This window comes from Dermochelys coriacea, chromosome 9 (genome assembly GCF_009764565.3).
Source record: "Dermochelys coriacea isolate rDerCor1 chromosome 9, rDerCor1.pri.v4, whole genome shotgun sequence".
Classification (NCBI taxonomy): Eukaryota; Metazoa; Chordata; order Testudines; family Dermochelyidae; genus Dermochelys; species Dermochelys coriacea.
This window is the reverse complement of record NC_050076.1, coordinates 57571482-57587838: the sequence shown is the minus strand read 5'-3', so window position 1 is coordinate 57587838 and position 16357 is coordinate 57571482. Positions and strand designations below refer to the sequence as shown.

At 50.2% G+C, this 16357-nt stretch overlaps 1 protein-coding gene across 25 annotated transcripts in view; it reads right to left on the bottom strand.

Annotated features, from left to right (window-relative positions):
• The window catches only part of KIF1A (kinesin family member 1A), a 216928-nt gene that overhangs the window by 49987 nt on the left and 150584 nt on the right, over nucleotides 1–16357 (bottom strand). For 8 of the 25 annotated variants that reach the window (XM_038415736.2, XM_038415737.2, XM_038415740.2 and 5 more), the window contains 5 exons: nucleotides 4414–4532; nucleotides 2943–3028; nucleotides 2109–2247; nucleotides 1703–1871; nucleotides 1017–1107 (listed from right to left, as the gene is read on the bottom strand). In XM_038415736.2, the coding sequence (XP_038271664.1) occupies nucleotides 1017–1107; nucleotides 1703–1871; nucleotides 2109–2247; nucleotides 2943–3028; nucleotides 4414–4532 (604 nt within the window). Of the gene's footprint in view, nucleotides 1–1016; nucleotides 1108–1702; nucleotides 1872–2108; nucleotides 2248–2918; nucleotides 3029–4413; nucleotides 4533–15392; nucleotides 15648–16357 lie in introns of all 25 variants that reach the window. The other 17 variants (XM_038415722.2, XM_038415724.2, XM_038415729.2 and 14 more) reach the window with 5 other exon arrangements.

Sequence of the window (16357 nt, the reverse complement as noted above, 5' to 3'; positions counted from 1 at the left end):
TGGTGGAGACTACTGACACTTGGGGGGCAGTGCTGGGCTAACAGGTTTAGTTACTGGGAGGATATACAATTGGGAGGACCGGGAAGTAAAAGGGGGAGCTTGGGGGAGGGAAGGGGGCCTGGGTGGAGGAGAGTAGCTGTGTGCTCCTCCCACTGTGTACCTGTGCTGTGTCCTGTCCTGTTTGGAAACAGAGGGCTACAGGGGCACGTGGTGGGCCAGAAACGGACTGCTGGTATTTGTGACTGAGAACCATGAACACAGGCAAGGCTGTGCTGCTCACTAGGTAGCTGAAGAAGTGCCCGTGACAGTCAGAAGGACACACGCATGGTTTCTTCCCCCACCAAAATACAATCAATGCATTTGTTGCCAGCCGCTGTTCAAGTGTGACATATGTGACAACCCGTTAACTCATGAGCTGAGCTGGTTCACTCAGAGGAGCACCCTGTATGATCTCTGATTACGTGACAACAACACACACTGTAACGAGAAGTAAGTTCTCAGATCTCCACTATAAAGCAGCAGCCCACTGCAGAGTGTGAAGTGTATTACCCCATGGGCAGAGAGGAAAGCACATTGCCATGTGACTGGGAGGTGGTGCAATTGCTGCTGTCAAAGTGGCTGTGGTAGAGTGGGATTAGACCAGTGGTTCCCAAACCGTGGGGTGCGCCCCTCTCAGGGGGGTATGAAGGAATGTTCAGGGAGGCACGGCAGGGTCCGAGCCAGGCTCCACGGAGGCAGAGAAGAAGTGCCACTCTGCATCCAGCTCCACTCCATTCCCAACTCCAGCCCCAGCTGCAGCTCCACTCCTGGCCCCAGCCCTGGCCCCAGTCCTGGTTGCGGCTCCACTCCTGGCCCCAGTCCCTGGGCCCCAGCAGAAAATGGACAGATTCCTTTATGGGTAAGGAGGGGTGCAACAGAAGAAGTTTGGGGAGTACTGGATTAGAAGGTTTCTGTGCTCTGGGCAGACCCTGAATATCACGGGGCAGAGAGAAAACAGCCTGGGCAGTGATACTAACGTTCTGGACATGATAGAACCCGAGAGGCGGCCCTCGTCCTGTGTTCTTCAAGGGCTCCGTTGAAAAGGCCTCATCGTGACGATGGATAAAGCTGTGAAGGGGGGAAGATTGTTACAGCGGCTGTGTGGTCAGCAGGGTGAAATGAGAATGACAGAGCGAGGTGAGAGCCAGTGTAGACTACCCCAGGTCTGAATGAAGATGACTCATTTCCCCTCCCCCCAGGGGGTGCACTTTATAAGTTTAGATTGGCTGCTACAGAAAGCCAGCTCTCCATGGGCCTGATCCGCCACACACTGCCGTCCATGGAAAGATGCCCACTAACTTTAGCAGGCTTTGGATCAGTCCCCATGTGAATTAACAGACTCATTCTGCACTGCGTGGCTCTCTCTCGGTTGTTTCCCTCTTTCATGAGGCATTGGACAAAAATTCATAAACGAAGAGGACAGCGTGGCCAATCTAGGTGGGGGCGCTTGCCCTGTTCCATCTCAGAGCTGCCCAGAGACCCCCTGCCATGTAGCTGAGATCCCATTTCATTTAGGAATCTAGCAAGGGCAGGGCGGTTGCATGCCCCTGCTATCTGTTCATGACGCTCCTTGGGAAGTGCAACCTTCTGATTGAGGCAAAGGCAGAGTGAGAGGAAGAGGGAACAAATGCCAGCAGTGCAGAGGGATCTGAGGACATCTCACTTAAACTGGCAGAAGATATCTGCATATTCTGCAGAGATGCTGGAGGCCTGCAGAACAGTCACTCGGAAGGTGAAGATGCTGCCCAGCGTCAGATGGTCCAGAACTGCTTCCAATGGCTCATCTAGAGCAACTTTCTCTGGATTGTCCAGAAGAAGATCATCTGGAGTCACTGGGGAAGGAGGAGAGCCATTAGAAAAACTCCAGACAGCATCTGTCAAGACCTAGTGAACGTCTGGCATGCTACACACCAACACAAGCATTGATTTCAATGGAGCTGGCAGTTCACACCCAGCTGAGGCTCTGACCCTTTGCAATCCAGTGAGCAGTGAAACATTCTTTTGCTTCCTATTAGGTACACAGTTCCCGCCCAAAGCCACTTCCCCCTGGACTAAAACAAGCCTTTCACCTGCACAGGTGTTGTTGTTGACTTCATCTGCAGAAGGTCCGATGTCAGTTATCTGTCCCTGGCCTTCAACAATCCGCAGTTCCTCCTGCGAGGTCCCCGAACGAGACATCCCCGCCATGGGACAGGCCTCAGACTGGAACTACCAGGCATAAGAGGAAATGGAACAGGGAGGCCATGTGTGTAGGGAGGCCGCAGTCCTGATGGCACGCTTACCCTGCTAACAGCCATGAGCAGCCTTTTCGTCTCTTGCCTGATGTGCCTTCCCTTCTGTATTGCGTGGCAGATACCCAGCCATGAGAGGCTGCAGCTTTTATCTCCTCTACCACAGTAATGGCACAAGTTCTATGACTGCAACATGTGAAGCCTCAGCGTTAACATATGGCACACAGACTGGCCGAAGGGACAGGGTCAAGCGGCCCAGGGGATCCGTTATGAGATAGGGAGCCTTTGGCTGCTAAGACATTGTTCAACCTGACCTAGGTCTGTACTGAGTGACTGTCATCTACCAGCTGTTCACTGGCCTGTGTGAAATGAACCAGAGGCTCCAGTTCCATTCAGCAAGGGTAGTGCCCACGCCATTCTGCTAGCAGGCCACTGCAGTCACAATGTTTGTACTGCTGTAGCTGAGGCCAACATTCAGGCCCACGAGGGATGTGGTCATCACTCCCTCTCCCACCCCAAAATGCATCATATCTAGGGCACTCCTATTCTTCTGCAGTCTGAGACCAATGGATTTATTATCAGGATATGAATAATAGCAGGACCCAATACACTCCCCAGCAAGCTAAGGTCATAGAAAGATATTCTCACCTGGGGCTGGCTGCCATACTGTACCTTCTCAAAGTGCTGATCATCAAAGGATATTTTGGCTGTCCCTGACTGCCGTACTCCAGAACCATAATCCGGGGCTTCTTCATCCGCTGAAAGAGGAAACATAGCAAGACATTACAGGAAGGCAGGAAAAAGTCACTCCCAAAGCAGATCGCAGCCAGAGTCAAGGTCTCCTGGATTGTGACCTTTCATACATTGCTCCCTGAGTTTCTTCATCAAGGAACACTTGAGTGGTCACTGGTGCAGAACTTGATGAAAACCGGTGAATTTCAAAAGGCAATCATGGAAATGTTGCAAGAAGTGCTTTCCAGCCTCTGTTTCAGAGAGATGGTCAACAATTCTGCATTAGCTAACAGCCATCTATGTGCACGCTCATCTATAAACTGGTACCAACAGCACCACACTAATGCCCTTGGTAGTTAAGCGGATGATAGCCCAGATCATAAAACCATTACACGACATGGCAGAGTTTTCAGTTTCCTTGCAAGAGCATCCTATTAGAATAGCTGTGTGTGCATGTACATGTTGGGGATGGTGGTTGTACTTGCAGAGCAGAATATGTACCTGAAATGAACAGTACCAGAAAAAAGTATTGCTATTAATTTTCCTCAGCCCTAGATTTATCATGAATAGAGACAGATCTTGGTGGAACTGACCCCATCTATGAATCACCTTGCTCGAGGTGACTGATAATTCACAGATGGGTCAGTTCCACCAGGATCGGGCTCTATTCATGATAAATCTATGACAGGCTCCACTTCCCCTTACGTACCATGAGTGAGAGGTCCTTCCAGATCAGGTTGGGTCCAATTGATGGGGAAGCCTGGGACTGAATGAATCGGACAAAATAATTTCCTTCTCACCTCAGGAGACAGCAATTTGTCCCGGTAAGGCATGGATCTTGGAATGTATTGACGCATGCACACGGGGGCTGATGCTGAATTGATTTACACCACATGTAACCCACTGAAGTCAGGCGAGTTGCATGGGGTGGGAGCTGCATACAATATAACCCACAGAGTGATGAGTGCCCTCTTGTGGCAATTCTAATGACAGTACAGGTGATCCTTACTGGACTACAGCACCCACAATTCCTACCACAGGAAGCTGGATGTCCCTGTATTACTAGAGCAGGAAGACTTTGCATGGTGGTCTGTGAGTGGCATACCTCCCGGCAAATCCCGTGTGTGTGCAATACTCCATGGGCCCACTTTGGGGAGGGGGGGGAGTTCTTGTGCACAATGCAACAAGGAAAGCAAGGTCTGAAGAAATGCTTAGGCTAGTGGACTAATGGATTGGTGTCACCAGCCAGAGCACACAGCACAGGGCTCATCACGCTCAGGAAAGGGCATATGTCTCCATGAAATACAATGGCCCTGAGAACTGGCTCTGCAGACTTACTAAGGCACTGAGGCAAGGCCATCTTAGAGCGCCTGCCTGCCACTGGAAACCAATTGCTGCTCGCCCACTGTACCTGAGATGGCCTGGACTGCCACGCGCAGGAAGCCCTTCACCTCGCCCTTCTCACTGACAATGGCGACGCGGTGCACCAGCGGCACCGGGTACAGCAGGTTGCTGAGATACACAAATGCCCTGAAAGAGTCAAGTAAAACAGGAGAGGGGTCACTGCACCCCCACCCTGGGGTTTCCAAACACGCTCCATGGCCAGATGGCAGCTGGGCTCACAGTTCACCGCTTACATCACAACATGGTGCTGCAAAGCAAAACTAAAGAAAGGCAGCCAGGGCCAGCCAGAAGTGTGTGTGGAGGGGGGATTCAACGTGCTTAGGAGAGGCTGGTGGGAGGCAGAGCTACAGTAACATCAGGTTCCTGCGAAAGTGGCAGCGAGTTAGTGAGCACCAGTGTACCTCTCGGCCTGTCATCTCCCATGGGCGCGACAGCGTCGTGGGGAGGGCTGAGGAGGGGGCTGTGTCGGTGTAACAAGGAAGCTAGAAAGAGGACCTCTTGCAGTGGAGAACTGGAGAACTAGGACAGAAGGTGCTGTGAAACAACAAGGGTCTGCTGCAGATTAAAGAGTGTGGGGAGGGGGACAGGCAAGAGGGGACAAGGGTGGGCTGTGGGAGAGGAGGCAGAGGAAGAGAGAGGCAGGAAGGAAAAGGAAAAAAGAGGAGGAGGAAGGAGAGGAGAGAGAGTGAAGGAAAAGAAGTTCTTGGTTAGAGCACAGAACCTCCTACAGACAGGCTGAGAAATGCAGACAACTGTCCAGAGTCTGAGACTGAGAAGCTATTGCAATGGTGGGTTTTCAGCCTGCTTTAAGAGAGGCCTGGCACATCCCCAGTGTACGAAAACTTGTCCCCAAGAGGGGCAAGCCTGCCTTCAACCAGGGGTCTGTGTCTGCACCTAGTACAGGGGCCTGCTCAGTCAGTGTCCAGCTGGTAGAGCCTCCATGCAACAAGCACCCACCTTGTGAACACACCTGGCTCCTCTGAATCAATCACCCTGCGGCGTGCTGAGTAGTACCCTACTGCCATGGAAATCAGCACGGCTTCCTGTGGTGTAAAGACTGCTTGAGCGGCCCTATGCAGCCGTGACACCAGACAGGGAGTGGACAGTGCTCAGTGAGTCACACCCAGGAACCACAGGCCAGAACCTCAGCTGCTGTAAATCAGTGGAGTCCCACTTACTATGCTATTTACCCCAGCTGAGGATTTTGCCCTGCAAGTTCAATGCCTAGGCAGCAGGGCAGTTTGTCAGTTTGACTGTGTGCTTGATTGTTTGAAAAGTATGAATTGGGAGTGCTTTGTTCAGGGAAGCCTTGAGTGGGCCTGACTGTTATAAAAAGTCAGCCAGCTGCGAACCAGCTGAGCGGCGAACAGCAGAGAGGCTAACAGAGGGAGTTTGCCTTGGGAGAGCCCACTGAGGCTTACATCTTGCAGGCTTCTCTGAGTAGTTACTACAACTCCTGAGGAAGCTCGTAGAAGGAAGATAATATGGATGGTGCGCGTTCAGTTGTTGTTACCTGAACAGGATGTGCCATGTTGGTCTTTCTTCCACAGGACAGAATCAACTTTGTCTGTACAAAGTGCAAGCTGGTCTCCATATTGGAAGAGAAGGTTCAAGGTCTGGAGAAACAAATATCGACCCTGCGGGGCATAAGGGAAACTGAAGATTTCCTGGACAGACGTCAGGATATGCTTCTACGGACACAACATTCTGAAGATTCAGAGCAGGCTGCGCAGTGGGGACAGAAGGACAGTGAAGAAATTTGGCAGCATGTGACCTCCAGAAGAAGAAAGGGGAGCATCCATGTACCAGCAATGCAGATACAGGTAAGCAACCATTTTCATGTTCTCTCCACAGGTACTAATGCAGAGAATGGACTAGATGATACATCTGAGGGAAGGTAACAGAAGGAGACTCTGCCAACTGGAAGGCATGAGATGCACTGTCCTAGGGATGGGGTTCCATGAACACCGCTCCCAAGAGAAGGAGGTGGGTGGTGGTGGTCGGGGACTCCCTCCTCAGGGGGACTGAGTCATCTATCTGCCGCCCCGACTGGGAAAACTGAGAAGTCTGCTGCTTGCCGGAAGCTAGGATTCACGATGTGACGGAGAGACTGTCGAGACTCATCAAGCCCTCGGATCACTACCTCTTCCTGCTTCTCCACATGGGCACCAATGATACTGCCAAGAACGACCTTGAGCGGATCACTGCAGACTACGTGGCTCTGGGAAGAAGGACAAAGGAGTTTGAGGTGCAAATGGTGTTCTCACCCATCCTCCCTGTGGAAAGAAAAGGCCCGGGTAGAGACCATCGAATCATGGAAGTAAACAAATGGCTACGCAGGTGGTGTTGGAGAGAAGGCTTAGGATTCTTTGACCATGCGATGGTGTTCCAAGAAGGAGGAGTGCTAGGCAGAGACGGGCTCCACCTAACGAAGAGAGGTAAGAGCATCTTCGCAATCAGGCTGGCTAACCTAGTGAGGAGGGCTTTAAACAAGGTTCACCGGGAGGGGGAAGGAGACCAAAGCCCTGAGGTAAGTAGGGAAGTGGGATACTGGGAGGAAGCACGAGCAGGAAAGTGCAAAACGGGAGGACTCCTGCCTCATACTGAGAAAGCAGGACGATCAGCGAGTTATCTTAAGTGCCTATACACAAAGGCAAGAACCCTGGGAAACAAGCAGGGAGAACTGGAAATCCTGGCACAGTCAAGGAATTATGATGTGATTGGAATCACAGAGACTTGGTGGGATAACTCGCATGACTGGAATACTGTCATGGATGGATATAAACTGTTCAGGAAGGACAGGCAGGGCAGAAAAGGTGGGGGAGTTGCACTGTATGTAAGAGAGCAGTATGACTGCTCAGAGCTCCGGTATGAAACTGTAGAAAAACCTGAGTGTCTCTGGATTAAGTTTAGAAGTGTGAGCACCAAGGGTGATGTCGTGGTGAGAGTCTGCTATAGACCACCAGATCAGGGGGATGAGGTGGACGAGGCTTTCTTCTGGCAACTTACGGAAGTTACTAAATCGCAGGCCTTGGTTCTCATGGGAGATGTCAATCACCCTGATATCTGCTGGGAGAGCAATACAGCGGTGCACAAACAATCCAGGAAGTTTTTGAAAGTGTAGGGGACAATTTCCTGGTGCAAGTGCTGGAGGAACCAACTAGGGGCAGAGCTCTTCTTGATGACAAACAGGGAAGAATTAGTAGGGGAAGAAAAAGTGGATGGGAACCTGGGAGGCAGTGACCATGAGATGGTCGAGTTAAGGATCCTGACACAAGGAAGAAAGGAGAGCAGCAGAATATGGACCCTGGACTCAGAAAAGCAGACTTTGACTCCCTCAGGGAACTGATGGGCAGGATTCCCTGGGAGAATAACATGAGGGGGAAAGGAGTCCAGGAGAGCTGGCTATATTTTAATGCATCCTTATTGAGGTTGCAGGAACAAACCATCCCGATGTGTAGAAAGAATAGTAACTATGGCAAGAGACCAGCTTGGCTTAACAGTGAAATCCTTGCTGATCTTAAACACAAAAAAGAAGCTTACAAGAAATGGAAGCTTGGACAAATGACCAGGGAAGAGTATAACAATTTTGCTCGGGCATGCAGGAGTGAAATCAGGAAGGCCAAATCACACTTGGGGTTGCAGCTAGCAAAAGATGTTGAGAGTAACAAGAAGGGTTTCTTCAGGTATGTTAGCAACAAGAAGAAAGTCAAGGAAAGTGCGGGCCCCTTACTGAATGGGGGAGGAAAGCTAGTGTACTCACTGCTTTTTTTGCCTGTGTCTTCATGAACAAGGTTAGCTCCCAGACTACTGCCCTGGGCAGCACAACATGGAGAGGAGGTGACCAGCCCTCTGTGGAGAAATAAGTTGTTCAGGACTATTTAGAAAAGCTGGACGAGTACAAGTCCATGGGGCCGGATGCGCTGCATCCGAGAGTGCTAAAAGAGTTGGCAGATGTGATTGCAGAGCCATTGGTCATTATCTTTGAAAACTCATGGCGATTGGGGGAGGTCCTGGACGACTGGAAAAAGGCTAATGTAGTGCCCATCTTTAAAAACAGGAAGAAGGAGCATCCTGGGAACTACAGGCCAGTCAGACTCACCTCAGTCCCTGGAAAAATCATGGAACAGGTCCTCAAGGAATCAATTCTGAAGCACTTAGAGGAGAAGAAAGTGATCAGGAACAATCAGCATGGATTCACCAAGGGCAAGTCATGCCTGACTAATCTAATTGCCTTCTATGATGAGATAACTGGCTCTGTGGACGAGAGGAAAGCAGTGGACATGTTATTCCTTGACTTTAGAAAAGCTTTTGACCTGGTCTCCCACAGTATTCTTGCCACCAAGTTAAAGAAGTATGGGCTGGATGAATGGACTATAAGGTGGATATAAAGCTGGCTAGATCGTCGGGCTCAATGGTTAGTGATCAATGGCTCCGTGTCTAGTTGGCAGCCAGTATCAAGCGGAGTGCCCCCAGGGTCGGTCCTGGGGCCGGTTTTGTTTAATATCTTCATTAATGATCTGGAGGATGGCGTGGATTGCACCCTCAGCAAGTTTGCAGATGACACTAAACTGGGAGGAGAGGTAGATACGCTGGAGGGTAGGGATAGGATACAGAGAGACCTAGACAAATTAGAGGATTAGGCCAAAAGAAATCTGATGAGGTTCAACAAGGACAAGTGCAGAGCCCTTAGGACAGAAGAATCCCATGCACCGCTACAGACTAGGGACCAAGTGGCTAGCCAGCAGTTCTGTAGAAAAGGACCTAGGGTTTACAGTGGACGAGAAGCTGGATATGAGTCAACAGTGTGCCGTTGTTGCCAAGAAGGCGAATGGCATTTTGGGCTGTATAAGTAGGGTCATTGCTAGCAGATCAAGGGACATGATCATTCCCTTCTATTCGACATTGGTGAGGCCTCATCTGGAGTGCTGTGTCCAGTTTTGGGCCCCACACTACAAGAAGGATGTGGAAAAATTGGAAAGTATCCAGCAGAGGCCACAAACATGATTAGGGGACTGGAACACATGACTTATGAGGAGAGGCTGAGGGAACTGGGATTGTTTAGTCTGCGGAAGAGAAGAATGAGGGGGGATTTGATAGCTGCTTTCCAGTGGTAGCGGATGACAGAACAAAGAGTAATGGTCTCAAGTTGCAGTGGGGAAGGTTTAGGTTGGATATTAGGAAAAACTTTTTCACTAGGAGGGTGGTGAAGCACTGGAATGCGTCACCTAGAGAGGTAGTGGAATCTCCTTCCTTTGACGTTTTTAAGGTCAGGCTTGACAAAGCCCTGGCTGGGATGATTTAGTTGGGGATTGGTCCTGCTTTGAGCAGGAGGTTGGACAAGATGACCTCCTGAGGTCCCTTCCAACCCTGATATTCTATGATCCCTGAATGCATGAGTGACGATGCTGACACCTCACTGTACCAGTTATAAATAGGGGCCAGCAGGAGGCGGACCGAGACCTGGAGCCCTCCCCTGAGCACTCCCTGGCAGAGAAGCTGCCTGTCAGGCTGGCAGGAAGAGCCCCTTTCCTTGGCCAAACCAGCGTGAGTTCCATCCTGCCACCCAGAAATCAGCAGGGCTCTAGCTCTAGTAGTGCTCTCTTTATGCAAACTGGTCCTCATGGAGAGTTTGGTTGTGCCCTGGTGCCACACAGCCATTTGGGGAGCACACGGAAGTGGGGGCTGCTATCACACTGCACAGCCACGTCGGGCCCTGCTGGATGGTGACTTTGGGTGCTGGGGCTGCCTGCCCTCCACCAGCCAGGGGACCTGGAGGAGGGGTGGTGAGTGAACACGGCTCCACCCCTATGCACTGGCCGGCTGACGCAAGAAGAGTATGCTACATTGTTAATGGCTGCAGGAAATCACTTTCTCCCCCGCTCCCTTAGGACAATCATGTCTGCCTGAGTCATATGTGCCTTCCCTCTGTCCCCTGGGCTCAGCCTAGGGCTCAGTCTCACCCCAGCTAAACGAGCAAGCAGCACAATGACTATGTTCATGTACACGGAGAAGCTGGAGGCTGCCTGGAGCCCCAGGATTTCCAGACGAATGATCTGCTCCTGAGCAGATCTGCAATCCTACAAGAACATTTCCCAGCCCTTGAAACCCCATCCGGCCTCAGTACTTGGGAGGCAGCGCCTTTGGATGGTAATTGGCTGCAATCCCTCACTGCTATTGCCTCTGTACGGTGACCCAGGGCAACGTTTTCGAGTGGCCAGTGCCTTGGAGCACTTCGGTTTCTGGTCATCCAAGCTGGGGATCTGGTGCTGGCAAGAGTCACAGATGGTTACCTACTCCAGTGCACAAGGAAGAACTGGATCAGTGGAGGAATGGAGTACATCTGGTCTGCACTTTAACACCTGGGTGAAACTGTACTCGGATGAGAACAATAATCCTGGATAGTAACTGAATCTTCACCTGGCACTGGCGCTGACTGAAGATTGTATCCCTACTCTCTGGCCCTTTACATTATGAAAGTAGAAAAAGTTCTGAGAGAGAAAGGCAGCCAAAGAGAGAGGAAGACAGCTGCAGTTTGTGCTGTCTCCTTGGTGGTACTCATGTCATGTAGGCAACCCCAATATCCAGGATAAGAGAGGACACTAGAGTGGAAACGGGGCTGTAGGTGATCTTAGTTCTGGGGGATCAGTTTTGCCTTGTGCAGGGCACACTCTGGAGCAGACTCCTGATATGTATAACAGGTGACTTTTAACATTGAAAACTTGCACATTTAAACTTCATCCTTAAAACCATAGGCCTGGCAGCATCACACTTCCCCTTTCCGCACAGTCACCGGAAGGCTATTACCAATTTACCATCTCTTCTTGACTGAGGAATAAACTGCTAAGATTCTACCTGTAATTAGACCAGAACTTCGGAATGCAGCCCAGAGTCCAGTCTCAGCCAGATGCACCATTGCCTCTTCGCTGTTGAAAGGACATTTTCAGATGGCCATCACAGGAGCTAGAACCAGAACCTTGAAAAGGATTTGGAAGCCAAGGCAGAATGTGGTACACCCATTGGTCTAGGCTACCCAGAACCTAGGCCACCACATTCTGAAGATTTGAAGCCTCTCTGTGGTCTCCCTAGAACCACAGAAATACAGGGCTAGACAGGACGCCAAGAGACCATCTCATCCTTCCCCTCTGCGCTGAGATAATGTTGCAGGAAGCCTAGCCTTGCAGTGGTGTAAACAAGTATCCCCATGGCTAGGCCCACACTGCAGTCTGCTGGCTAATCAAAACTGAGATAGGTCCTTGCTGGCCACTGCCTCTATTTAGGAGCAGCAAACTGTTCACCAGCCTCTCAGGACTGCACCTCCCCTTGACGATCAGAGGACAGATGCTCTCAAACAGTGGGCAAGGCCATGGATTACGTCAGCTCCTCAAAATGCTTCCCCCTTTCATATCCACATCACCTCTGACTCGTAGTGAGCCTGCTGAGCTGCCTTCCATCCAGGGACTGAGTTCTTTCACAAAGCTGCAGCATGCCTTTGTCCAGGGTGATGAGAACAGGCAGCAGAAGTGGGAGGTTCCTTTCAGCAGGAGTTTTGTAATGACCTCAGACCATAGTGGCATCGTGTGTGGTCAGCATGTTCCATCATCAGCACTGAACTTGGTACTGGCTGTACAAAATTCCTCCCCCAACAACTTTTACTGTTGTTTGTAGTTGGTCTCCAGATTAGAAAAGCAGACTGATAGGGAACCAGCCAGCCAGCCTGAGTCTGAAGGAGCGCAGGGTGCAGCCTCTACAGGACTGCATCATACTCATGCTCTGATCAGGGCCGGCTCCAGGCACCAGCGGTCCAAGCAGGTGCTTGGAGCGGCAGTTTTTCCGCGGTGACAGCAATTTGGCGGCAGCTCCTTTGTCCTGCTGGCCGTGGCAGCAATTCGGCGGCAGCTCCTCTGTCCCGCCGACCGCGGCAGCAATTCGGCGGCAGCTTCTATGTTCCGCCGGCCGCGGTGGCAAATCGGCGGCAACTTCTCCCTTTTGCCATCCATGGCAACAGTTTTTTTCACTGCTTGGGGTGGCAAAAACTGCAGAGCCGACCCTGGCTCTGATGAATGGAGTGGCATAGGTTTGAAGAAAGCAAGGCCACTATTTTAACAATGTATTACCACTCAGAGTAGCTAGGGTGCTTCTTCAGAGGGAGGGAACCAAGATTCTGTGACTATCCCTATGTGGTCAGCTTTGTTATCTGTACATTTGGCTCCCATGCCCTCCCTCAGAGCAGAGGTTTGACTGCTGAACTGAAATATCATCATAAAGCCTGGGTGATTCCTGCAGAAAGGATTCAATCCTACATCCAGGGAAGTCAATGACAGTGATCCCATTGACTGCAATAGATGTAGGATCAAGCCTCAAATGTCCAGAGGAACTTATGAATCTTGGAGCCTGAGCCACCTCCCTCTGGAGTCAATGGTAATCTTTCCACTGACTTCAGCGGCAGTTGAATTGGGTCATTAAAGCACAAGGCAAGAACCAGTTTTAAACCCCAATCTTACAAGGTGCTGAGCCCTTCCTGAGAGATGCAGAATATCTTCCATTCCCAGTGAATCACCTCATAAGATGGAACTGCAGGGTCAGAGGATCGGAATCCTCTTGAGTATCCGGGATCAGAGGGAATTGAGTCTGGCACCCACCTGAATGCTCTATGCCCTGTATTGGAGATGGCTTTATTTTGGTGTCTGTGAATACATATCTGACTCTGGGCATCTTGCAGGAGGCCTCCTTAATGGGAAGAATGTGGACATAAGACTGTTAAGCTTCCATCATGACAGTCTGAAATTAGAGGTGAGCACATCTTGAAGCAGACTGAAACCAGAAAGGTTGAAGAGGGAGGAAGAGAGGAATAGGGAGAGGGAGGGAATATGTCACTAAAGGAAAAGGAAGGAGGGCAGAGACACTAACCACAAGATTGGTGAGGTGCAAAGATGGCATGCTCAGACCAAAGAAAAGCCTTTCAAAAAGAAGACAAAAGTGAAATAACCCCCATTTTTTGCTCAAGCTTTGGAGAGAGAGCCAGCAGCTAAAAAAGAAAAAGAAAAAAAAAAGAATAAAGAAAATAGGGGGAAAACTAATCAAAGACAAGGATCCAATCATAAACCAATCCAAGCACACTTCAAGAGAAATGTGATCGGCACAGCTGCTGCACAGGGAAAGCCAATTCCGTATCTGACTCAAAAGAATTGGGAAGATTCAAAAGGAAAGACCTCCCAGAAACATCCCACAGGATGGGGGATTCGGTTCATCATTGTTGTATCTGGTAGTTTGGTTTGTTTGTTTGTTTGTTTGTTTGTTTTTAAAATCTCTGATTCCCCCAAGAGAAAAAAAAAGTAGAAGAACCCAGCTCTTTCGGTCTGAGGCTGCAGTGACTCTTATCCCATCTCCCTCTCTCTCTTTTCTGATCCCTTCTCCTCCCCTTCTTGCTCCCATTGCCCAAGTCCTATTGGCTGGAAAGGAGAACTCAGCTTCTTGCCTGGGTTTCTTGCTTTCACAAACATATTTGCAGCTCACAGGCCAAATTACAATCCAGTGTAAGTGGAAGCAATGCCACTGACTACAGTGAAGCTGCAGCTGCTTGCACCAAGTCTGAATTTGATCCAATTTTTAAAGGACAGGGCCTGGGACAACTATGGGCAAAACCTCTTCTTTCCCCTTGGAAAAGTCTGAAGCAGAACTGGGCTATCTGGTGCCATGTTTGGCAATTTCAGGTGGTTTTCTCTGGTAGAATGATATGGTGGCCGATCAAATCAAACATGTCACCAATTTCACAAGATCTGAAGTTCTTTTCCAGAGTGAACCATTGAAACATTCTGTTTTCACAAGCAAAAGAAAATAAACAATTCTCTTTCTCTTTGGGCATGTCTACTCCCAGCCTTGCAGGGCAGAGAAGCTCTCCCCACTCCAGAGCTTTTCTCCAAACCACCTGAAAACTTCTGGCAGCTCTGCTTCCCACACAATACTTTTCTGTGTGGGTCTAGTTCAAACCACTGCAGAAAACTATTTTCATCCATGTGCTAGCCAAAGCAGCAAGTGGAAATATCACCACTTCACAGTAGTGGTGGCTTAAAAATATATGGCTTTAATTAAAAAAAAGATAAAATCCTCTCCCTCCACAGCCCTTGGTTTTAGCTTTTGAAGCCCACCTTATTCCCCACAGCTCTTCCCTGAATCATCTGGGGAAATCCCACTCACTATCAGCTGAACCTGCCTGTCTTTTAGTACTGTGCTCCCTTTCTGCACCTCCCATCTCTTCCTCACACACCGCTCGGGGTCATTGGCTGGCTCTGAATCCCTCTCCTAACGATCAGAACCAATGGGCCTTCTCTTACAGTTCACTGTGCTTGAGTTACACCTTGGTCTCTTGGCCATTCCACCTCTCCCCGGAAGCCTGTACGTTCTCCTCTTGCTGGTGAGGATTTACATCAGAGTCATGCATGGGATTTCCATGACGTGCATGGGGTTTCCATTCCATGACTGCAATGATGTGACCCTCACAATCCATGCAGGAGCAGAAGGCCACCCATTTTGCAGATATTTCATCATAAATGTATCCAGCAGTAAATTAGAACTGAAACCCAAATGTGTTAAAGCTAGGGGAATACTTTGGGTCAGTTCTATGTCCCTCTGTGTCATCACCACACAACTCTCTGTCACATGAAACTCTTCTCTTTAAAGAGACCATGTGAATCCAGTGGCCACTCGATCCAGGTCCCCATTTACTCTGTGATACCTGTCTTGGAGCTCACTCTTTAAAGATAAGCTGGCTAGAATAGCCTCTCCCTTCTTCATTTCCTACCAACACTTGCCTTACCATCACACTGACCAGTGCACCTGCCCTGCTGGCCATCTCTTTAAGGACACTGTTCAGCTAGCCCATCCCAAGTGCCTGTGGAACTCAACATGGGAACAGTGTCAGAAAGCAGTTCTCTAGTGCGAAAGAGCTAGTTCCTTCCCAGCATGCTCTCCTAAAACCTCACCAACCTTCCTACTAAACTGAACAGGGGGGAGCGGTCGTAAAATGGATCCCGGCCATCATACAGCGGGTACTCCGGAAAGATGTCTTCCTCCAGGTCCTCCTCCTCCTCCTCCTCCTCCTTCCCCACGTGCTGCTCGTCAGCAGGCTCGGTGATGTCGGAGTCGGGGTTCGAGAAGGTGGGGGAGGGGGTGAGATCAGCCATGCGCTCGCTCATGCATGTGTTGAAAAGAGGAGAGCTGTTGCAGCCAGAGATATCTGAACTAAGGTTAGTACAACAAGATAGAAGACAGGTTAACACCAGCTATTCCAAACAGAAGAGAGAGAAAGAATAGGCTTTTTTTTTACACCAAGGACTGTCGCTATTCAGGAGGGGAGAGGGAAATAAGACCTGCCTGTCCAAAGTGTCTTACAAAGAAGCCCCCAGCTAACAAGTGTGGAAAAACTGGTGTGAAAGATGGGAACTGCCACCTCGGACTTTGCAGAGGATTCAGCAAAGCAGGAACATAGCTCTGTCAACTAAGGCCCTGTAGAGTGCCCACCGGCATCAAGGGGAGTCCTTCCATTGCTGTTAACCGGCAAGGATCAGGCCTTGAGTGCGCCAAGGTTGGTCGCGTTCGGCAGCACCCTACTGATACATCCGGTCCCTTTGACGCCTCCTAGCTGACAGCAGTGTGCCCTTCCAACTGGCAGGTGGGAAACACATGAGGAGACACAGCACATACAGTACAGCACACCGAGAGATGTTCAGATGCCAATGAGCACGCCTGTGTGTGTGCACACAAACACACATCCATGGACGTGGAAACCTGACAGCAGGGTCCTCAACTTTCCATCATGGGGCAACACCCAACCCACCCAGAATCCCCTCCCATGCTATAGGATGGGAAAGGCAGGGGGCTGCCACCCCCAGGTTGAGAGCCCGGGCCCTGTGGTTATTAGGCACAGCTTCAAAGAAGGCGATGGGAAATTC